Source organism: Nymphalis io, chromosome 22 (genome assembly GCF_905147045.1).
Source record: "Nymphalis io chromosome 22, ilAglIoxx1.1, whole genome shotgun sequence".
Classification (NCBI taxonomy): Eukaryota; Metazoa; Arthropoda; class Insecta; order Lepidoptera; family Nymphalidae; genus Nymphalis; species Nymphalis io.
In genome coordinates, this window is record NC_065909.1 from 7,118,728 (window position 1) to 7,144,484 (window position 25,757).

Sequence of the window (25,757 nt, forward strand, 5' to 3'; positions counted from 1 at the left end):
TTTAATATATATAATAATTCTAATACTGAATGATTGGCGTGGCAACACACAGCCGGAGCCGATGGTCTAAAAGCACAGAAACATTGGAGTTTGGGGAAAGAAATTATAAAGAAGCTACCACCCAAACGGCTCTGCATAAATTCCATATATATAGCATTACAGTTAGCGCAATGTTACATAGGAAAATATTTACTTATATATTCTAATATCTATATATGCCTACATGATAATGGAGGATTCAAGAACACACATGACGTATATCAGACAAAAATTTTCTTTGTTCAAAGTTCACAATTTTTAATAACTGATATTTTTTTCTGAACACGGCGTCTTATTTTCCATTTATCTTATCTCTATTTTTATTAGATTTTGGTAGTAATGTATGTTTGGAAGAAAATGTCACAACGTTAAATATAACTGATAAAATGTCGTACAAAATATAAATCACTTCTTCTTTTTCCCGTCTTTTTCTTGATAATAACCCCCGGGACCTGGGACCAGCTTCACGTTGGGCCTGTCTTTCTTATCTTGGGCCTTCGGGGAACGATCTGACGAGTCGGAGATTATACCTTGCAGACGACTTGTATTGGTTTGACTTAATCTGAAATCATAATATTTTTTTTCATACAATCATCGATCATCCTTTAAAGAAGAAGCCTTTGATTTCTGTCACCACTCAAATGGTACGTAGCCTAGAAAAAAGAAAACAACTAAATTACACATCTGTTATTATATTAAGTACACGATGAAAATACATAATAATAATAATCATTTATTCTCAGTCAACAAAAGTCGATACAGTTGAGATAAAAAAAAATTACAAATTTCTTACTATATTAGTAATAAGAACTATATAAGGCATATAACAATGTAATGATCAATAGAATTATGTTTGAGCGAATTGAATTGTACGAAATAGTAAGTAAAACGATATTGGTCGCCTGTTTATTTAGACGAGCAAATGTATGCCAAGCTAACAAATTCTGTCCATAAAAAAAATGAATACAAGTCCTACCTTAATATTTTTATTAATTGTTTATTATATGTTTTAAAAACCTAATGCACTCATATTACAAACAAAGTGTTTTGTAAGTCAGGTTACTTATAATTACTATCGAATATAAAAGCGTAGACTCAATTATAGTTACTAAGAAAAGATACTTTAAAGAGCTGTCTGAATATTTACCACTCATTTTTGATATTTGACCGCAGAGCAGTGCGTTGTTGTACACTGGGCAAAGGTGATATCAGAAACCGCCAAGACGATTTGCAGCATATGTACTTTATGAGTTAAATAGCCTGTTAAATGGGGAAGACTGCAAGGTACCTAAAAAACTATGCGCTTCAGGAAGCGCACGGAATGGAGTGTAGCAATGACGATACACGACAGCCAATCGAAAAAACTAAAGATAACACGCGAAATGAGAACGAAATTCAACAGGGTGTTGTGTTTTAATGAGACACATTTGGTTACTTATAATAATAATAATGTCCTCCAGACCGATTTCGGCCACGGCGGCTAATATTAAGATCATTTTTTTACAGTCGAGTAAATCTTCAAGTCTTCAAAAAGCGCTGCGTTTCTAGATATCGATGTCAGCAATTTCTACTAGTCTAATCGATTCAAAATTTAGTATCCTGTGACTTCAATAATTTTATAATTATATCGTAATCCTGTCAGGATTACGATATAATCCCAACTCCTCACAAACTGACAGCAGAGGTATTTCCGCTCGTTGGAATGGTCTCAATTAATAGATTACAGATTTACAATAAATGTAGGAAATATAATAATGTCCTCCAGATCGATTTCGGCCACGGCGGCCAATCTCAAGAGAGATTAGTCAACTACGCAGAAGATATTATAGTGCACAAGTGTGTGCACAAACACAGGTGCACTCTCTATTCCCTAACTCTCATAATCCGATGGGACGGCAATCCGACACGACCGGAAGGGTTCAGGCACAGGACCAACGACTTTACGTGCTTTCCGTGGCACGGGAGTGAACACACTTCCAACTTCGAGACTCCGAGCTGCTACTGAGAATTTTCTGACAGGAAAACCCAATAACTTTTTATTGGCCCGACCTGGGAATCGAACCCAGGACCTCCAAGTCTGCAGCCACTAGACCAACGAAGCAGACATTTGGTTACTTACTGATTATATAATAGGCATTTCTTACCAAAATTAAGTACAGCGGGTATATTTTAATAAAACTCTAGGTGTCACTCACCGGACCTCCTCGACGTCGGCCACCTTGTCGATGAGGCTCCGTATGACGGCCTCCTTGTGCCGCAGCGCGAGGGTGGCGCGCTCGAGGTCGCGCCGGTGCTCCTCGTGCGCGTGCGACATGCGACGCTCCAGCTCCGACAGCGAAGCCTGCGCGCGGGACTTCACCGTCTGCTCACACGCAGACCATATTCTCATATCGACTACTTCTCAATAATATTTTATAAATATATTAGGACTTCTACCCGTAACATTTGTTTTATGTTAACATTCGGTGTTACTAACGTTGTTTTAAGTTTATTGTTTGCTGTTTAGATTGAGTAATAATTGAGAAATAGCAAACGTCTTCAAACATTGCTAATATTAATATTATTTTTCGACCTATATAAATAATAATTTCGTGTTGGGGAGGGGTTTAGGTATTACATAAAAAAGCCTATGTCTTTCCTTGGGGTTCAAACATGCTTCATACCTAATTTCACCGAAATCGATTCAGTTACTTAGCCGCGAAAGCGTAACCGACAGGCAGACTGTCAGTCAGACATATTTTCACATTTAAAGATATACGTAATTGAGCCGTTATATGATAAATAAATAAACTAGAGCGCTTACAGAACATGTTATTCGCTTCATATTTGGTTTACGTAAATATGATCATGTTACCCAGCATCGTAAAAAACTAAAGTGGCTGCCAATACGGTTGCGTCGAAATATGCATGTCCTTTCTTTGCCTTATACCATACACTACCATCCTCAAACTCCTTGGCTTTCATACACCAATCAATTTACGATCTGAGCAAGACAATAAATTGCTAATCCCTCTGAGTTGCACTAAAATATACAGCAATTCCTTTACGGTTAAAGCAGTCAAACTATGGAATACCCTGTCTCGAGAAATTCGTCAAGCTGAATCCGTGCATATTTTTAAGAGTCGTTTGCATAATTATTATCTATCAATATAACTATAGCATGTTGTATTATTATATGTATGGTTATTTATTTCTTATGTAAGTTTATATGTATGTATGTATGTATGTATAAGTGTATATGTGTAGTATATATGGTTGGTATATTACATATTTGTATTAAGCTCAATAAATTTTAAATATAAGTTGTTCGAACATTATGCCCGAACATTGATCCCGGCTAAAAACACATAAACATTTCTCTTAACAGAGGTTGCCTGGAAGAGATCACTATAAATGATAGGGGCCGCCTTTGCATACTATATGGTCTACTTGCTATTATATGTTAATAAATGTAAACAAACATAAGGCCACTATTACGTATTATGACCTTAATCTCAGCCTTGATCTTGTCGAGTGCGAGCAGCGCGCGGCGCAGCGGCTCCGCGTGCGGCGCGCGCTGCGAGCGACGCGCGCGCGCCGCCGCCGACCGCGCGCGCGCGCGGAACACGACCGCCGCCTTGCGGTACAGTCTGCGCACATTTAACATTTCAACGGAGCGGGAAATACTGGACTCGTGTTCTAACTCATTTCCACTTCATCTTACATATGGCATACCAATAACATATGCCAACTACTATATGGGTATCGTGCAAGACCGTCTGGCTGGGCCGCTTGTTATACCGCCAAGCAACAATAACTTGTGTAGCTGTGTTTTGAGAGAGTTTAATAACAAATTTGTGCCGCATTCTCGTTGTAATGGATCATTAACGTTTTTTACAGTACCGATGCCTATGGTGGTGACCGTTTACTGGTGATAGAGCTTTGTGCAAGCTCGTCTGGGTAGGTACCACCCACAAAACAGCAGTATTTGGTATTGTTGTGTTCCGGGTTGAAGGGTGAGTGAGGCAGTGTAATTACAGGCACAAGGGACATAACATCTTAGTTCCCAAGGTTGGTGGCGCATTGGTGATGTAAGCGATGGTTAACATTTCATACAATGCCAATGTCTATGGGCGTTGGTGACCACTGACCATCAGGTGGCCCATATGCTCGTCCGCCTTGCTATTCACCCTTTTTTTTAAAAAGTACTATTTTATTTCTATCGATTTAACTATTAAGGTACACCTTTTGTTCAATAATGAAATATTGAAAATATTAATAATCGACAATTAACCTTTGAAAAGTTACTAAAAAAGATTGAATAGATGAAAATACTTTATAATAGCTATTTTTCGAGGACGTACCTGACATTTTTTAATGCAGCCTTTAATTCTTCTTTGACCGCCTCATGTTCTTGACAAACCTTGTTGTACTTATCGTCTGTTTTTCGTAAATCCTCTTCCAACTTCTTAATTTGTTCGTTCTTCCGTTCCGACTCCATGGCATATTGATGTTTTAATTCTTCCAATAACCTAAAACAATTTAATCTAGCTATGAATCCCCATACAGTTTTATAAATTAAAATTGATCAATATGTGAAAGAGACTTAGTGTGTGAGAGAGAAAGATACATGTAGAGAGAAAGAGTAACAGACACATACCGCTTACAATCATCTAATCTCCTCTCGTGCAAGTCAGCTGGTACGGTCTTAGCTCTCATAGCGTCTAATTGCGCCATCTTGCCCGTAGAAGCTTCCAGAGCCGTCTTCACAGAGAAGTATTCCCTATGTACCGTTTCGTAGTCCCGGAACATGGCTGCCACTAAATAATAACAAAATTTGAAAAAAAAACTAGCGTTTTTTTTTCTTAAAAGCATTTATTGAAGTTTATGAGTATTGGCAATCAATTAGACCAAACAGACAACCGATCGGTGATGCTCTTGAGAGTGCGATGGTTTCCACCTCTTTAAACAAATATCTGTATTTAGGATTAATATACGAAAACTAAGTAACTTTTAAAAAGACCAAATGGCAATCACATTTAATAAAATTAACAGATAATTTAAAAAAGAGGTTGAATATTAAATTTTAATATAGACAACAAATCTTGCAGAAATATTACAAAAATCGCATACTTTTCCCTTCATACAGTTCATAAACTTCCTTTAATTTAGACTCCGCCCTCTCCGCCCTATCTAATAGCGTAGTTTTCTCTACATCATTTGTCTCTTTCTCGACTAGCAATTTCTTATAGTTCTGTCTCGTTCGCACAACTTCTTCTTCCAATGCGTGTACCTTTTCCACCAATAACTTGTTCTCTTCGACGATTTGTTTCGATTTCTTGTTAATTATTTCAAACTGTTTCTCATAGTCTAAAATAAGATTGTCTTTCTCTTGTAGATTTTCTTGATATGCATCAAATAATGGCGCTGAAATATACAATACACTCGTATTATAATATGGATACATATGTGTCGCACGCTATCTATCAGAAACGTCAAGCAGTTCATAGCTGCTTGGGTGCGGTCGTTGCCATGGTGATTTTTTAGAAAAAAAAAAGATCGTTGGAGAATTCGAACTGGAGGATCAACGGGATAGTAAAGGAAGAGCGAGCGTTCGTGTAGAAAAACACCACGTGGCATCGAACTCGCCGCGATTCCGATCCGATTAATTCCATTAGTTTAATTTGAAATCTGTGTACGTTGTCGATTAAACGGACTATTATATCAAGTACCTAGTGTTATTTTATAGCATCATCATGGCCGAACAATTTACTGCTATTTACTGCCTAGTGGGTTTAGTGGCTAGATGGCTATTATTTCATCCAGATAAATATGTAATGAAATGAAGATTGCATTGAATCTGACAAAAAGTCACTCTTCATAATTCAATTTTAATATTGCATATTTTTAAAATTGACATACCCAGAGCTTGCGCGCTTAATAGTCCAGACAAATCGACTACTCTTTCTGATTGTGTTGTACCGTCCTCAGACATATTTTTGGTGTGACCATCTTCATTTGTTTCTGTAAACAGAAAAAATATTTTATTATTACTCAAACGATTTCTTTGCTATGTAAATAATTGCAGGAAAAACTATCAATTTTATTAAGTCATTTGTAACATCGTAGCTGTCATGAGTTAAAGAACTTCTCTTGATACAAACACGGTGACAAATCTATTAATTAGGATTCGGCACAAATTTTGTGGTTTAAGATAGAGACGCTTTTTGTAATCTGTGGGTTTGTGGATCCTAATTAAATGCTAACTGTTTTAATTGTGTGTCCATGTGTCTTCTGTGCCTATTATGCCGACCGTTCATTAAATCAAGAGCATAAATAGCATTTGCATTAAAACTATTGCCATTTAAAGAGCACCAGATTTCACATGCGCATATTTAACACATTCATTAAATGGAACGAACACAATACAATGTCATTAGAGTTATACTGTCATAAAAAATCATTCAAATGACACATAACAACTTATAAATGAATGTGGTTTTTTTAAAAATAAAAAATAGTTTAGTCGTTATACAGTTTGCAAGTCTTTCTACAAAGTTTATTCATATCTGTGCCTAGTTAGAAACATGATATACTCCTAAAGGACTTTTATTTTTACATACATAAAACAAAATATACATTTAAGAAGACTTAAAAAACTAACCGTGCCTCTGTCCCAAGCTGGCTGTTATCAATGAATCGAGTCCTTCGTACTTCTCGCTCGGTTTAAAAATATTGCCATCTGCATTCAGAGGATTTACACTCCTCAATCGCTCTTGGTATCTGGACAGCTGGACATTTAGTCTGAAAAGTAATTTACAATGTTAAACGAATATATAAAGTATTACGTTTTCATGCATGTGATTAGAGCATTGCAGTACACTAGGGCTCCTCAAAAAGCATGTAAAGCTTTACCTGAAATATTTCTGTGCCGCATTGCCATCCTATTTGATTATAATTAGAGAGAGCGAATAAATTGTTCACCTGTGTTTGTGCACACATACATAGGTGTACTAAAACCTCTCGTGCGCAGTTACTTAATTGAGAATGGATATCATAGGTGAAGTCGATCAAGAGAACGTCAAATTTTATTTTAACTTAATGTATTAACTGTGTAAATAACTAATAAATAAAAAAATAAATAATCTTTATTCACATAAAAAGTAATAAATTATAATGAAGTCCCTGATTTCTGAGCTAGGCTCAAAGACCTGTATTACAGAAATCAGTGTCCTCTCTCATATTTTAGTGACTTATCGTTGTATGTAAATAAGAGTGGAGTGTGTAGGTATGTGTGTATGTGTGGGTGCATGTGTGTGTGTGTGTGTATATGTGTAATTTGTTTCACAAAATATTATAGCTACAACAGTTCAGTTTGTTCATAATCTAGTCCTAGTAGTCTAGTACTAGTAGTAATTTTTAATAATTACTTTAGCTTCACGATTACATAAGGGGTGTATATTTTTTATTTTATTTATTTTGTTATACAAATAAACTGCTTTAAAATCATGTTGTCGTTTGGCTGAAGCTGTTCGACATATAACGGGTGGACATATGTTTTTAATAACTACCTATATAAAACATCCTTCAATGCCTGCATGTCTTTCTGCAACCTTGAATTCTGTTCACGTGCTTGGTTAAGAACGATCTGCCGACTGCTGCAGCTCATACAAACCTCCACTAGTGGTATTGCAGTAGAATGTTCTAGAAATAGGAGAAACATCATATCTTGAAATCCATCAATCAATAGTCATACTAATAAATGAGGCGATACGTTAACGTTTTTTGTAATTATTAACTAAATAAACTACTGAGAACCGATAAAAAACTACTATATGTGACGAAAGTTTATTATATGTTTAATAGCTATTTAAGATCGCAGAAAATATCAATATTTTTTAATTGTAATATTTCATAGAATCCTTAAAAAAATATTTGTGTTTTTGGATATCAAAAAAGCAATGGCTTTTGAAATGAGAAACAAAACGAGAACTAGATAATTTAAAATGAAAAAATCATGTAAAATTATCGTAAGCCATAATTACTATCCTTGAGAGAAAAAAGTCTTCCCAGTTCTCCCCGGGATTAAGGCATTTCTTCCCAAACCGAGATTTTTTAAATAAAGAATATTGAAGCGTTTCACCTGTACCGTACCGTAACACCGTAACAGCCTGTGAATGTCCCACTGCTGGGCTAAAGGCCTCCTCTCCTCTTTTTTGAGGAGAAGGTTTGGAGCTTATTCCACCACGCTGCTCCAATGCGGGTTGGTAGAATTCACATGTGGCAGAATTTCAGTGAAATTAGACACATGCAGGTTTCCTCACGATGTTTTCCTTCACCGTAAAGCACGAGATGAATTATAATCACAACCTGTAATACTTCAATATTGAATAAAGATTTTGTCTATCAATATAGATCGAGAACCAATGTTACCATTTATCGAATGTGTAATCAAATACAGTTTTAAAAGAATATCATACCTTTATCTGGAACTTCATACTGTTTCACTTTCTCCTCAAACTTCTTCACCTTTTTCTCTAATTCTCCGTTTTTCTCTCTCTCTTCTTTTATAACTCTCTTACACTCTTCCACGTAGCTAACTAATGTCGTATACTCACTTTTCACTCGATCATTTTCATTTGCAAATAATCTGTTATATTCTAATACAGTTTTGAGTTTATCTTTTAGTTTGTTGATTTGAGATTCTTTTTCTGAAATCTTTAAAATATGTACGAATGAGATCTTTTTTCTTTTATACTTTTCCCTCACGACTAATACGGCCAAAAACCAATTCCTTCTCAAATTTAAAATTTAAATATATAAAAATATATGGTTTACATTTTATACATTACTTTTAATTTGTGTATTTTAAAATAACCAAAACTTACCTCGAAATAAGAATTAATTTATACTATCTGATAAATAGCACCAAAATATAAACGAAATAAATTATCTATTATAATTTGGAATTTTACAAAAATTTGAAGAAAAACATTATGTATAGAATAATACTATTCTATTTCGTTGATTTAATTTATAATGTAAAAATACATTTGTTTTTTACACAAAAAATTGTTCAAAGCAACACACATAATACAGACAGAGGGACACAAGCTCGGAAACACTTCTCCGTTCATTAATTGAAACGAGCTTTTGGCGTGTGACAGAGATAGAAGTGCTTGGATTTTAATTTACTATTTTTAGGGCTCCGTTCTCATTTTATATATTATCTAGTATTTATAGGCACAAAGTTTTATAAAAGAGCGTCTTTCCCTCTGGGCTATGCAGTACAACCTAGTAAGTTAATAAAAGCGATCAAGCAATTGACAACAATTTATTGTAATAACAACACAACACACATACCACAACAACATTCTCCTCACATTTATCCATGAGCGCAGTCACCAGACCCTCATACTTCTTAGTCAGCTTCCGCTTCTGTTCCTTGAGCAGGGACTTTCCCTCCTTACCTCGTGGTGATGTCACTGCAATTCCGTGTACGTTCCTCTTTCTAGGAGGTTTCACTGGTTTTTCAACTGAAATTAATTAATTTGAAGATCAGACAAAACAGTAAATTACAAATCCTAATTTCATTTCATAAAACTTAAATTACAGTTTATGAAATTACTATTTAAAAGACTATGTCTAAAAGTCATTAGTACTAGTAAGAGCCAATTCGAATATGAAACATACTAGTTTTTTTTCTATACCCCAATTCTTAGAGAAAATAAACCCTTGGAGTAATTTTCGCCATTGTCATTAGTGTCTGCTATGCTGCTACGCAATATTTTGCAAAAACATATGTTTTGTATATACCCTTTTTCTCATAATTAACAATTTTACGTAATTTACAAAGCATGGGAATGCAACACTGCCAATTTTCTAACTTTTGCAACTTCTTGTGGCAGGATCAACGGTTATACAAGTACCAAACTCCGGGCTATTGACTTTCTTTTAGTTTTTTCTATTAGTTGCCAGAAATACAAAATAACTTTTTCTTAGTCCAATTCGGAGTTTAAGCTTACGATCTCAGAATATATTACTTGACCATCTATAATAGGCAGTTAATAGAATACAACTTTTAACTATTACACTAGCAGTACTATAATATATAAAATCTATTTGAACAATGTTACCTTTTTTTAAAAAAAAAAAGGTTGTTACCAATGCATATTTACTTACAGACTACATATTTTATACCTTTTTTTTCAAATCAGATCTCCAATATATATACTATATTAAAGATGTCCAAATAAGAAAAATTAATAATGTAATCTCAAATGAAATTTCAATTGCAAGTTTTTACAGTTTTTACTGGTGGTGGGGTATTGAGCAAGCCCGTCTGGGTATGAACTCCCACTCATCAGATATTCTACAGCAAAACAGCAGTACTTGGTATTATTGTGTTCTGGTTTGAAGGGTAAGTGAGTCAGTGTAATTACAGGCATAAGGGACTTAACAACTTAGTTCCCAAGGTTGGTGGCGCATTGGCTATATCAGCGATAGTTAACATTTCTTACATTGTCTATGAGCATTGGTGACCACTTACCATCAGGTGGCCCATATACTTGTCCGCCAACCTATTCTATATAAAAAAAGCTTGCACCTCTGGAGTTCATATGAATAATAGTTGTTTTAATTCATATCGTGTTAGGTGAAGAAAGCATACATATTGAGGAAACCTTCATTCTATATTAGACAAAATTTTGCTACATGCCAATCTACGAACCCGCAAAGGAGTAGCTTGTTATATTAAGTTTCAAACAGTCCTAATAGTCAGAGGAGTCTTTTTCACAGCAGTGGGACATTAACTTTACATTTTTTCTAAGCAACATAAATTATAAACAAACCACTTATAGAAAATTAGGAACAGTCTTTAGCTATACATACCAACATCCCTTGGGTCTTCATATGTAGGATTATTGACATCACTACTTCTGTGCTCGGTCATTATAGATTCTGTTTTCTTTAACACAGTATTCAATATGTCTTGACGCATACTATGTCTTCCTGAGGTAGTTATATCAAAGTGACGATGGCATGGAGTGAAATTGCCAGTAAGTGTTAACTTGTGACTAGGTTGACAAATTTTGGAGATACTGCTATAATTAGGCTGGAAATAAAAATATAATTTAGTCTATATATATTAGTCAGAGTATTGAAGGTATAAACATTTATTTATAGTGTGTTGTTTTAAATATTAAAAGATATGTATATCATTTCTTTTGTTTTTTATTAAATTTTATTATTTTATAATCAATAAATAATATAAAAAAATTATTATTATTTATTTAGTAACTATTATTTATTGCCTATTTATTTAAGACTTCAAAATTGCTTTAAAAATTATAATCAGAGCAACTTACAATAATATGACATTTTAGTATATATATAACATAAGAAATCAAAACAAAATAATAATTGCAATATTTTTATTTATGATAATTCCTGTTTGGTAAACTTACAATACATGAATTCCTTATAAAATTTTCACCCATTGTCAACTAACATAACTGATAACACATTTTCGAAACATTTTAATAAATTATCCTTCCTAGAAAGTATAAGATTCGAAATATATCAACTATTTCCAATAAACATCGACACCCAGAAAAACAAGTATTACTTAATACACATTTGGAGACAAAAACAATAAAACTTTATGTAGGTCACGAGTGTCCTCCAAATTTTTTTATTGATAAAACTGCTAACAATATATAGGCCACACAATACACAAGTGAATAGTCACGACTAATCACTCTTATTAGAGAAAAATTTTATCTTTAATTTTAAAAATAAAACAAAACCTTTGTCGGCACTTATGTTAACAGTTGTCGTGTATCATTATTGAATAACTAGTTTTATATTAAAAGTCGTCGTTTTTCCTCAACATCAAAAAATGTAAACAATCTCAGTTTGACAATTACGTTACCATGGTTACGACCATAATTAGTAATACCATTGTAAAAGAAAACTTCTATAATGATTATATATTGTTTAAAGTCAATACGCTGTTTGATTATAGTAACATGTAGTCGAAGTTTTTTACTATAACAATAATGAGTATATTAAATTAACAGATAGACAGCGTGAAGGCTTAAGGCTACAAATACAGTTTATAAAAAACTAAGTAGTTAGTATTTTAATTAAATGGTACTTTTTAAATTATTTACTGGTCACACAGACACCTGTGTGACTATTTATAGTACGCCTATCGACATAGAGATGGCAGCAACAGTTCGGCTTAACCGAATGAATCGATTATATGAAAATATTTCTAATCATATACTGATGTGGTAAAGATAAGGTACTTTCACATTTATTCGGATAATACACAGCGTGAGCGTGCGCGGAAACAGCTGAGCGATGGTAGCGACAGCCGGTATCATTATGAACTAGACAGTCGCATCATGTCTGCCCGCCGGTTCGGTGTATGACGTTCGTTGGTACTGATAACCTAAAACATTTATTAGTTGATCCGTCCATTTGGATTTGGAAGATTTTTAATTGATTTTACATATCAGTTTAATTTTTGTGTCAAGTTACAGTGGTAGTAGTTAATTATCAGAGTTTACAAATTCGAGATACGCAGTGCCGTATCTTTCGTAAGTTTTGTACAGCGTTTATCGATTTTCATTTTACAATGAGCGTAACGTTTTGTTTACTTTTTATTCGTGTGTAACGTTGTCTCTGAAGTTTTATTTATAATGTGCGGTATTCGGCCCTAGTGTTGTGGTGGGATTCATTCAATTATGTGCGAGAGTTCGGGCGAGGATACGTGTTTTGGATGACAAAAACATGGAATTCGAGAACGATTTCAGCTTGAAAGAATGGGCGAAGGACAAGCCTTTGTCCATATTGCAGCTGGACCCGGCAGACCGTGCCGTATTGAGGATAGCAGGTTAGTTGCCCTTCATCTTCAAATTGAACTCTTGAGTAAGAAGCTGCTACGTAGTTCTCACGGAAATTCAAAAATATTTCTGTATTAATCATTCTCTTATCATGTTATATGATACAGAATGATTTAAATAAAGTACTTAGTACATACGATAAAAGTAAGTCTTTATTATAATAAAAAAACACGAGTCCGGACTTAGCGTTGTAGGTATTTTATTATCGTGATTAATTAGTTGTGACCTCGCGAAGTTTTCGCTTTCAAGTGATAATAAGCATCCACTGATAGCGTTTCTAGACTGTATATGGAACCTTTTTATACATATTTTTCTATAATTAAGCAAATACCCTCTTTTGACCTAATAAATGAATGCTTTTTTAAAATATTATACGTCTACCTTTCATATTTCAATGAATGATGATGATGAATATTTTTAAAATATTTTGCATAACCAACTCGCTTTTTTATGCTTCTGTATTTGTTACATATTATTGTAATAATTAAATATTTTAACGGATTAATTTAAATTTAGAACATAACTTTTGTGCTATTTTATTTTTCTTGCACCTTTTAACGGTACGGAAATGAAAGTAGTAGTAGTATTCAAGAAGATAAATTAAAATTGGTTTATAACATTCCATTCGTAATATTTTTACCATACCTGAGTAATAGTTTAACGTTAATTAATAATCTATTAATTTCGAAATTTTACAGACACTTTATTGAAACAAAAAAAAATATACATTTTGTTTATTTTTTAAAATAACGGAGAACTATTTGCTTTATTACATGATCGTACAAATCGGATTTCGTTACAAAGAATCTAACGTAAATTAATTATGTGTTGCTAATGCTAAATATTCAATTACGAAATAAAGTTGCTAATGTGGCTTAAATCTTTTATTATAATCTAAATTTTATCGTAATTTTAATTTTAAAACCGTAACAGCCTGTGAATGTCCCACTGCTGGGCTAAAGGCCTCCGCACCTCTTTTTGAGGAGAAGGTTTGGAGCTTATTCCACCACGCTGCTCCAATGCGGGTTGGTGGAATACACATGTGGCAGAATTTCAGTGAAATTAAACACAAGCAGGTTTCCTCACGATGTTTTCCTTCACCGTCAAGCACCAGATAAATTATAATCACAAATTGAGTGGTGCTTGCCCGGGCTTGAACCCACGATCATCGGTTAAGATTCACGCGTTCTTACCACTAGGCCATCTCGGAAATTTTAAAACATGTAAATGAATAGGTTTATATATTATAAAGAATGTTTTTTTTTTTAATTATATATTGAATGGCATTTTAAATTATCAAAAAGTCGGTAAATAATGACTTACATGGAGTCGACGTGTAAACCTAATAGAAAAAGACGAATTGGACATCAATTTGTAAGAGAGTACCGTATATCCGAATAACTTGGAATTATATAAACTTTAAAAAAAATCAATTTTAAGAACTCAACATTTACTATTCCAGAAAGCGGACTATGCATATGACCCTCGTAACTAATAACAATACAAATTAAAAGTACAATGAAGGGTAACTTTTTTTTATAACGACCAAGTAATCGTTTTATAAATATATATTTAAAAGAAGAAATAAAACGAATACAGACAATATATACATTTTATTAACTCGATTTTAAAATATGACGGTTTTTTTTCTTTAGTTTTTAAATGTCACAAGTCATAGTTATACTATTTATTTTGTATATATATTCTGTTTAACTATAAAATATTCTGTTATAGTATAATGTACGTAACATGTACTTTTGCTGAAATCATTCAATATATAGGGTAAAATTTCTCTGCACTGATGTCGATAGTTATAAAAATTTTACTCTTGTATTTCCATACTAGTACTGTACAGAACACTAACTAGTTACTGTTCTTAACTTAAGCGGGTCTGGTATGGATTTTAATTTGACGTGTAATTTTTAAAGTGGAATTACTTTTTGTATACTTTCCTATATACCGTTTGAATGCAACGTTTGTAACGAAAAACAGTATGACGTTCGCAACCCGAGGGACTAGACAAAGTGCAATCGACAATTTTTGGCGAAGCGATTCCGAACTTCGCTTTCGTCTAAATTATTTAATTCAATATATCAATTGTTGATCTCGTAACATTCGTAGTATTCGATAGTAATATTACTTAATACATAATTTACATACCTTCTGGCCTTTTGTACAAACGAAATTGCCATATTGTAACTTTGTCCAGGCCCGTTTTACTGAGTTTGACGTGAGCTTTTGCATCATATTGATTGTTATGTGGTATGTATTAGCCAAGGAAAAAATAACTTTCGTAAATAAATACCTTTTTTTATTTCATATCTATAGGCAGCCTGGCAAAATGAGCCATATAATGTTAAGTGGTCACCACTGCGACAAATATTATCCATCCCTTTTATCGACGATACGCCACCACCATGGGGCATGAATGAATGAAAAAATCATGGGCAAAGAATGAATGAAAGAAACTAAAATATTATGTTACTTGTGTCTGTACTAAGCACTGCTGTTTGCATATCGAATAGTGCGAAAAACCAAGTTGACAGCTCTAACTGGTCGCCAGTCAAACTGACTATGAGTCCCGGATTTATTCCTAGGTCTACAATGCATTGGTCTAGTGGCCCGGCCAGCCAAAAATAATATTATTTTTTCTCTAACCACTAAGGAATTGGGGGCCTCAAATGTTAAAGTGCCTAGGGTCCTTAGATCCTTAAGTCCGGGCCTGCTTACTATTATAATAACACGATCGTTGGACACGTTTTATTTCATTACAAGTTATAGGCTTTTTATATAAAACTCGTTCTGGAGGGTAATTATTTATACTCTTTTTAAGTTCCATTTTTGTGACAGTATAAACTGGAAAGTATGATAACAATTTTGCGTCTGGTATAGTTATAAAACACATCTTTTTTTTAAATTATTAATTAACTTCCAAAGCAACTGCGGTCACGGAATTTATATTCTGCTATAAACGACAACCCATCTGTTTGCTACCAGCCCACTTGGTGCGGCGTAAATTATATTATAGTAATTTTTTTTGAGCAATTTGAATAAGGACAAGACGTGATATCTTATGATCTTAGAGTAATGACATAAGTGACATTTTATCAATACCAGTTCTGTAAGAACTCATGTCACACACCAGTGAAATGTTGACAACAAAATTATGGTGATATACTATTTTGATGCAAGTATTCTTGAAATGTTGCAATTGTTATTGCAATTACTAATATTAATATTACAATTATTATATATTATCTACATAAGTATATATTTACAAAAGAAATATAGTGTAGTATTGTCGGGTTTCCATAGTATAAGCTCTGCTTAGTTTGGGATCAGATGGCCGTGAGTGAATAATGTCCCAGGATATTATTATTATGGTCAATGTCGTATATCACATTCTGACATTTCACGACCGATTTCTGCGGTGAGTTTCGAGTTTGTTCTTACGGAATACGCATCGACTATCATTCCTTCTCTTCTGACAGTTCGAATTGCTTTGAATTTAGTAGTTGCTCGACTATAATAGAATCGTACGCGACTTAATAGTAAATTTTATCGTAAAAAAAAAACGCATTGCAGTTATTTGGACGCATTGCTTACTTAACGAAGGAGGCAGCACATAATACCAAGGAAGTAGGTCTAAGTTTTTATTTTATTTAAGTTAATATTAAATAATTTAAACCGAGATGGCCCAGTGGTAAGAACGCGTGAATTTTAACCGATGATCGTGGGTTCAAACCCGGGCAAGCACCACTGAATTTTCATGTGCTTAATTTGTGATTATAATTCATCTCGTGCTTTACGGTGAAGGAAAACATCGTGAGGAAACCTGCATGTGTCTAATTTCACTGAAATTCTGCCACATGTGTATTCCACCAACCCGCACTGGAGCAGCGTGGTGGAATAAGCTTCAAACCTTCTCCTCAAAAAAAAAAAAAGAGGAGAGGAGGCCTTTAGCCCAGCAGTGGGACATTCACAGGCTGTTACGGTTACGGTTACGGAAGTTAATATTATTCAAATAATAATTTCATAAGTGTAGATAAACACGAATAGCTTTAATTAAATTCTCATTATATCAAATACGTGATTAACTTTCTATTCGTATGTGCAATGAAATAGATATAAGTTATCTTATTGGCCTTTCCGATTAAACAGCACCCTACTCCGTAACTTCAAAAGAAATCAATATAATGCCGGTTTTTCCTAGAATGTTTACAACCACATTTGAATGCCCTCGTATGCCTAGTCATTATTATATGTATATATGTAAATTAGTCGCGTATTATTGCTGTGATAATATGATTTCGTTATTAACTTATTACATTATGGTATAATTGATGACATTAAAAAAAATAATAAAATCTCGTGACATAACTGTACCAGAAGGGTGATACACAGCTGAACGAATGAAGTTAAAATTACGGAAGATTTGTGGAAAGCGTGCGTCATACCATCGATTTTACTCCTACACTCCACCTCAGAACACAGTTAGACACTATTCCATTTATAATCTAGATTGCAATCGTGGACTATATAAATTGAAATATATATATATATATATACATATATATTACTAAAGAGAATATTCTTCTACTATAAATTGTCTTCTATTTATTGTTTTCTAAAATAAAATCTTCTAACATTGGACAATAATACTAAGAACTAATAAAAATGGAATGAACGATCTGCGGAAGAAAAAATAAAAACGGACGTTCAATTATTTATATAAACATTGAAAAAAAAAACAAAAGGCAATTGAAATTTTAATCCTGAAATTTCATAAAAACATGCAGGCCCGACAAACTACTAAACTTACTATTACTTATCTACTAAGAATAATACACGACTCTAAAAATCGGTTAGTTGAAATAGTTTTTTTTTCTTCATTTAGAAGTTTATTAATGTCGTAGATTGGACACAGAGTATTTTTTTAATAAATGAGAGAACTGAATAATTGTGTGAATGAACGAGCTAATCGCAGGAACTAGTCCGGTGTGAATAATTACGTTTATATCAGATATTCCGTTTATTGAAGAAGGCTATATAACTCCACGCTACAGTCCTAAGCAATGAAGCGGTGACCATAAAAATCTTCAATTAGTGCAAACTGTATAAATCAGACATGTATATTTTAACGCTGGTCACCTTAGGGCACACAGCAATTTGAAATTCGATTGTAGATACCGCTAATCAAATTAGAAGATCAGCTACAGACGATCGTATTTCAGATAACAATGCCTAGGGCCCTACATTTGGATTTAATTTAGCGCAGTCTTCACAATTAGTTTATAGCAAAAGTTTTCTGTACAATTAAACTAGGATTAGCGGTTCGATAAACCTTGGATTTTTAAGTATATGAAATTAAATTAAAAAAGTAAATGCCTCCAAATTCCTTACTGCTGGACAAAGGCAGCACACTGTCACTCCTCTTGGGGAAAAAAATGTGCAGCTTATTTCACCAAGTTGCTATAATGATGATTGTTTATATACACATACATTCTTCCAAACGAAGTCTCCTTCACCTCCGAGCACGATATAAATTATTATGGACACAAATTACCATTGCACTTGCTTGGCCTGGATCCCGAAAGGTTCGGTTAAGATTTACGTTTTCTGGCCGAAAATAATTTTTCCTTTCATAAAGGCCTGGAAACTTCTCGGACTGATGAGGCGTACTTTTAAAGTTTGATTGAATACAAAACTCCGCCCGGACGCTCCATTGGCTCTCATATCCAGAGAAACTCAAACAGTTGGCAACCCTACGTATAGCTTTCACCATTGTGACTCCCATTACAAACGTCAAGGTTCGCTGGCTATCAATAAGGTGTTTGAGTTTCCTCCGAGATAATGATAATTACAGAATGCGGATGTAAAAAATGTCGAATTAAGTGTAATTGTTTCGTGAAGTTCCTACGTTTAGTTTAAAAATTTACGAGTTAAGCGACAAGCGGTTAGTATAATTATGCTCTCAGTTAAAAAAAAATACTATTTTGTTTTGTTTAACAGATTGAATAGAACCAACCAATCATACCTATGCATATGATATGCATTCTATTTTTAAATGAAGTCATATAAAATACATTTAAAAAATCGAACTGTCAAAAGGTTAGTGACAAACTTGGAGATAAATATATAAATTAAAAGCTGTGCTAAAAGTAACAAAAGAACTTGGAAGAAATGACTCGTGACAGAAATCGTAATAGATGACACTTCGATCGGATTGTTAATAACATTCTTTCCCACTACCGTAAGAAGCCCAGCTTGATCATGTTTAATGTATCTGTGACTGATACCGTAAGACCCTTATCGGATATGGACGGCGGAGGATATGTCCAGGCCATATCGAGAAAAAACTATTTAGTAGTCTAATGCGCTTGACATTGACTGTTTTATTGGATTACGGTAAACTGTCACGACACGGTGGTTTTGAATCGATTTGACGCGAACAAGCCATGATATTCATGCCAGATGCGGAGTTATTCTTGAGATATATATTATAACGGTCTTAAAGCAATAGTTTAATTAATTAAATAATAATTCTGATGATTTTACTATTACTCTAACCGGATTTCACCCACCTGCTCATATCACATTCTACCAATTTTTTATTTTCAACTTTATTCTTAAGAAACTTTGAAGTATAGTTATTAAAATTTCGATATCACTTCTTGAAAACTTATGCATTTCAATATCAATTTAAACATATATGTACTATTCAAGACGATGTAATACCTATAATAATAATATATTATTACAATAACACCAATTGTTATAAAAACGATACTAATTTTGATATGGAATCAAAGTATTAGAAGACGGCTGCAAATACCTGTTAATTTCTCTAAATATCACTGTGTTGCGTTACTCCTTTCATCTACATACTAATTATAGAGAACGCTTCACACAACATCCGTTGTACAATTTCAATATTCTACAATAGTTTAATTTTAATTAATTTCCACGCGAGCTGGTTCTCGATGTCACCGCCTAACTGTAACATCAATTTCATCGCGCACAAAGAAATTTGGCAACTCCTTTCTTTGTCGCACTACCAAAAAATGGAATTACTTACCAGCTCACATGTTCCCCTCCTCTTACAACCCGGGTTCCTTCAAACGAGGCGTGAAGAGGCATCTTGCGGGCCGGCAAGGCGGGGACGGCTAGTACAGAACATTCTTCCCGACTGTACTGGCCGTCGTCGCGTTTGGACTCTACTACCACTTACCATCAGGTGGAGTAGAGTCATTTGCCATCCCGGGGCATATAAAAAAAATTATCGAATAGATACATAATATAACCATAATGATTTCTTAAAATTTGAACTCCACGATGCTAGAGACACATCCGGATTCGAGTTAAGACATGGCGATTAGTGTGCAGCGTGTGTGATTAATGACGGCAGCCGGGTTGGCCTCGTGTTGCTGAATGTGCTAGCTGAGGACTCCGCCGCGCCACGAACGGAGCGCAGCACGGGAGAGACAAGACGGCCATCGCAGTAGTTTAGTGGGTGACAATCCCACATAACTCGGTTCTTTACTAAGAGGCCCCGGATAATTTCTGAAGATTTCCACTACGTAAAACAAAGTGAAGATTAGTTTAACTTTTATTACCTACTTATTTGCATTAATATTCTCATAATTATGCAAAATATATTTATTATTAAAAATTTACAAATACATTGTATTTAAGTTTGAAATAAATCTATAAATAAATAGAAACCTGTATAAACCTTACCTGGAGGACGCGGGTTCAAATTCTTGTAAACATGACAGCTTGACATTAAATCAACTTATAATTAATTTTTATTCTACCGTGAAACATTGATGCACGCTATTATGCACTATATTGCTGTGATACGGTTGTGACCCCCCAATCCCAGGCTCAGCAATACAAGGAGTGATGACCAGGTGGTCACCGTCGTATGTATTTTTTTTTTTTTTCAGCCTTTTGCCGTCCACTGCTGGACGAAAGTCTCCCCCATAGAACGCCAACCATCCCGATCTTGGGCAGTCCGCATCCATCCCGAACCTGCCACCTTTTTTAAATCGTCGGCCCATCTTGTCACAGGGCGTCCTACACTACGTTTGCCTAAGCGTGGTCTCCACTCCAACACGTGTCGGCTCCATCGGCCATCAATGCGCCTGGAGACATGACCAGCCCACTTCCACTTCAGCGAGCTAATTCTAAGCGCGATGTCGGTGACTTTAGTTCTCTGGCGAATGTCCTCATTTCGGATTCTATCTGCCAGAGAAACCCCAAGCATCGCGCGTTCCATTGCTCGCTGAGCGACCCTAAATTGGTGGACCAGTCCTACGGTAAGTGTCCACGTTTCGGCACCGTAAGTCATTACAGGTAGGACGCACTGATTGAAGACCTTGGTCTTAAGCGACTGTGGGATCGACGATTCAAAAATATGACGTAACCTCCCGAATGCCGCCCAGCCCAAACGTATTCTTCTTTTAGCCTCCTTCTCAAAGTTGTGCCGGCCAAGTTGTATAGTTTGGCCCAGGTAGATATATTCCTGCACAACTTCAAGTGGAGAGCCATTTACGACCACTGGTCTCGGGGATACATGGCGGTTTGCCATAATTTTGGTCTTTTCAATGTTCATCCCGAGACCTACTTGTCTTGCATTAATATAAATGGCCAACACATTACACATCTGCGATTTGCCGACGACATTGTCATCATGGCGGAGACTGCAGGATTTGGAAGAGATGCTAAACAGCCTGAGCGATTCTTCAAGACAAGTAGGTCTCGGGATGAACATTGAAAAGACCAAAATTATGGCAAACCGTCACGTATGTATTGCTCGTATTTATTATATTATTATATATTCCTGAAATAAAGTACATATCATCGTATATAATAAATTGTTTAACTGTATATATAAGTAGAGCATTGTTATTGAATATTATTCTAATTTATTTATTCCTAACAATAGAAAAATCATTGCCTATAATAGAACAATATCAAGGACCAATGCTATTCTAAATCTATATCGAACCATATAGTTACCATTATTACCAAACCTATATTGCATACCATTTTGATGCGTGTATTTTTGAAATTTTATAATTATTACGGTCGAGGTCATGTCATGTTCTGATATTTCACGATGGATAAGTCTCGTTTTCGTTCTTACAGAAAATTACTTTTGTTATTTATTTATTTCTTACAACTATCATTACATGACCATCCTAATCGATAGTGTAGCCTCATACTAAGAAAATATATTCGATGTTGTCTGTTATTTTAAATTCGTTCACATAACAACTAAATATGTATTTCTTCAGCAACCTGATTGAGGATGTATAGGGTTCTGACAATTCAGATTTCGTTTTGTTTTATATCTATGTAAGTAATCTGTAATAATAGCTTACACCGGGCGCTTACATAAGCAACACTTTTTATACCAGGAAATGACACGGAACAATAGAAAGAAAAAAACAGATCGATGACCAAAGTGTTTGCGAACGTTATTTACTGCTCACCTAATAATAACACTACATATACTTGATTTCAAAGTTTCATTATAATAAAAATAGACACAATTGACAATAGACATTTGCGGTTTTCCCACAAGTGTGTGATAATGAACACATATCCGAGTCTCTAACGACCTTATTATTTTTCATATGACGGTTTTAATGCGTCGTAAATTTAATGTTAATTTTTATTTAACATTAAACTGTTAAATTCTTAAAAGCCTTTTTTAGCTTCAACTCATGACGAACTTGAACTTATGTTAGCAAAGGAGGCCGTTTTTTTCATCTTATTATATTGTATTTTTTTACTCTGTTTTTAATTTTGAAAAATGATATTGTTGATTGTTTACAATGTTTTATTAGCATTTAAATTTATGATAGAGATTAGTGATATCGAATATTCGATCGATAAATTGATGCCTAAACTCTGTATTAAGGTTGCCATAAGCAATAACAACAACGTTTTTATTTTCTTTTTTAAAAATACTGCGAAAATATTAAAAGGTTGTATGAATAATTTATTTGTGACAAATTCGTAGTCGTCGTTAAATAATTTTGGTAAATGAATTATTTTTACCCAATTAAAACATGATGAGTGGTTGCCAAATGTTTCTAACACATAATGCGTTATGCGCTCGAACCAAGCCATGAGGGTAACTTAAATTTATTTAGGACCACTATAACTATATATTTGGACTATAATCTATTACTTACAAAAACAGCCTGTTAATGTCCCACTGCTGGGCTAAGGCCTGCTCTCCCATTTGAAGAGAGGATTTGAGGTTATTCCACCACGCTGCTCCAAGGCGGGTTCGTAGAATACACATGTGGCAGAATTTCAATGAAATAAGACACATACAGGTTTCCTCACGATGTTTTCCTTCTCTGTCAAGCATTAGATGAATTATAAACACAAATTAAGCACATGAAAATTCAGTGATGCTTGCCCGGGTTCGAACCAACGATCATCGCTTAAGATTTACGTGTTCTAACCACTAGGCCATCCCGGCTAATCTAGTATTTACATTAATCAAATTAAAATTATAATTAAATTAGCTTACGCTTAACTAATCTTTGGCACGCTATTGGTATTTAAATTTTGTATTAACTAAATGATTATTTTATTTAAATTTAAACATTAATAAAATTTGCATGCAATTATTATGAAGTTATGACAACATTAAACTTAATATTCATTCTTATTTACTTAAAATATAATCCTAATACTACTACTATACCTATTGAATGAAAGCATAGCTTAATTTGAAGCTATTTTTGGTACATTACCTGTGTAGTTCGCTGGTGGATCACGGTAAGATTGCATTTGTTCGTGCTGACAATTAAACAACGCAGAAAACTACTTTAACAAACTCTACAGCACTTCGGATTCGCTCTTTAAAAACCGCCATATTTATTTCCGCTAGTTTATGCCTCGCTCGGAGATAAGACAGCGTAAAGTCTACGTGTATTTAAGTATTTAGATATATAGCTCTAACAGTAATTAGTCAGTTTAAACTAGTTATAACTTATTACTTTAAACGGGGATTTTTTTATATAATATGAGGTATCGCCATGGTTCCAGTCAATAATGTCAAACGAGTCGGATTCAATCGTTTGGAACAGCTTTCATATTCTTGCATTTCAAGACCTTGGTAATTCAATATACACTCAGAAGTAATAAATAATGAGAAGTGGTATGTATATAAGAATTTTGGGAACGCTAAAGAGGATTTATTCAATTTAGTTATAAGGTATGGAACGCGACGACGGCCTCTGGGATAACAGTAGTCATACTAATGTCTTTTTCTTTCCTTGTCTTTTATTGCATCACTAGTATATAATAATTGTGTTAGTTTGCTATTAACTACAACACCACACATCAGGCTTAAAAGATTAAAATTATATTACACGTAAGTTCCTTCTCCCTTTTTAACCGACTTAAAAAAATTAATTTACACACATCAAAAAGAAATTAGTATTCAAAGTTTCAAACTAGTTCAAAAAATATATAATTTTGTATAATTATATCAATTTAGTTTTCAAAATATCGTGCATGTTGATTTATATTCCAATTAAACTAATTACGTATAACAACCTGGCCACTTAATACCATTTCAATGTATTGTAATATATTCTAAGGTAAGGTTAGCTTACTATATTATTCCATTCATACGATCCACACGAGCAATTCGGTCAACTAAAGTTTAACGATCTAGAGAGGATGTTCTTAATAAGTTCGTTGGCATTAATAAATGACTGACGATTCGTTTGCAAAATTGACTAACACGGTACATATAGGTATGTATATTTACCTAACGTGGCATATATACTATTTTGGTACTAAGATTTTAAAAACTGGGTGATTGTTGTTTCATAACGGATAGAACATGGATGACCAAACTCTATACGGGCAAGCATAATTGAGAGGTTGATGGTGAAAGTAAGTTGATCGTGAAGAAACATGCATGTGTCGCATGTTGTTCTGTCACGTCTATGTCAGCCAAAACACTAAAGCAGCGGGGTGGACTACACCTCAATCCTTTTCTTTAATAGAAACCGAGGCTCTTGTCTTGTAACGGTATACTAATGGGTTTTTACTTAAAAAAATACTGAGCGATTTTACTCTATATTCCTAATACCGTTTGTTCTATTCTTGTGGCTATTTCATAACGTAACTAGTTTACTTTCAAGAAGGAATACATAACTACACAGGACATGATTTATAAATCTGGAAATTCAAATCGTTCTTAATCATATGACCACAATTGTGTGTGTATATATAGACCTGATATATATCTGATTCATATTTATTTAATGGAGCAGATATGAAAATTAAAAGAATATAAAACAATACATTTATTTGTTTCTAGACATAGCGTCCGAATTGGTTAAATCTGTCTCTTTCATTGTTGCATTGTTATGAACATTTCTTATATAATAAATATATAAAATTATAACACATTTTCTGCTAAAATTCATGTTAAATACATAAAAATCTCTTCTAATCGTTTTATTTGTATTTTAATTTTTTCATGTATTGTCTTGTTGTATACCTTAAGTTAACTGTTTGATATCTTTAAATGATCAAAAACACCTGAGCGTGACCGAGTGAAATAACAATACCAATGCAAATAACTCACGATTGCAAAGGTGTGGTCTTGCTTTATAAATGAATCCGCGGCGCGGTCGCTTTTGCCTCGCGCGACTGCCCAGATGTGTTCGATGCTTAAACGTAAGTCATAATAGCTCAGGTGAACATAACGCAGCTGCGTGATTCAGACATCATGATATTTTTGTCATCACTTCGAATTCTATTCCTGACGATGTTTAAATG

The 25,757-nt window shown here is 34.1% G+C and overlaps 2 protein-coding genes across 2 annotated transcripts in view; one reads left to right on the plus strand and one right to left on the minus strand.

Annotated features, from left to right (window-relative positions):
- Nucleotides 1–245: 245 nt before the first annotated feature.
- LOC126777174 (protein Cep89 homolog) lies at nt 246–11,721 on the minus strand. The gene is made up of 14 exons (XM_050500126.1): nt 11,645–11,721; nt 11,484–11,572; nt 10,909–11,131; nt 9,382–9,554; nt 8,499–8,736; nt 7,590–7,722; nt 6,683–6,822; nt 5,941–6,042; nt 5,152–5,445; nt 4,679–4,838; nt 4,383–4,550; nt 3,527–3,668; nt 2,235–2,401; nt 246–601 (listed from the first exon to the last, which is right to left on the minus strand). The coding sequence occupies exons 2-14, from the start codon at nt 11,514–11,516 to the stop codon at nt 445–447; spliced, it is 2,130 nt and encodes a 709-aa protein (XP_050356083.1). The 5' UTR covers nt 11,517–11,572; nt 11,645–11,721; the 3' UTR covers nt 246–444.
- A 715-nt stretch (nt 11,722–12,436) lies between these two features.
- Nucleotides 12,437–25,757, plus strand: part of LOC126777145 (microtubule-actin cross-linking factor 1) — a 266,118-nt gene continuing 252,797 nt past the window's right edge. The window contains exon 1 of the mRNA XM_050500046.1: nt 12,437–12,919. Coding sequence (XP_050356003.1) covers nt 12,817–12,919 — 103 coding nt within the window. The 5' untranslated portion in view covers nt 12,437–12,816. The remainder of the gene's footprint in view (nt 12,920–25,757) is intronic.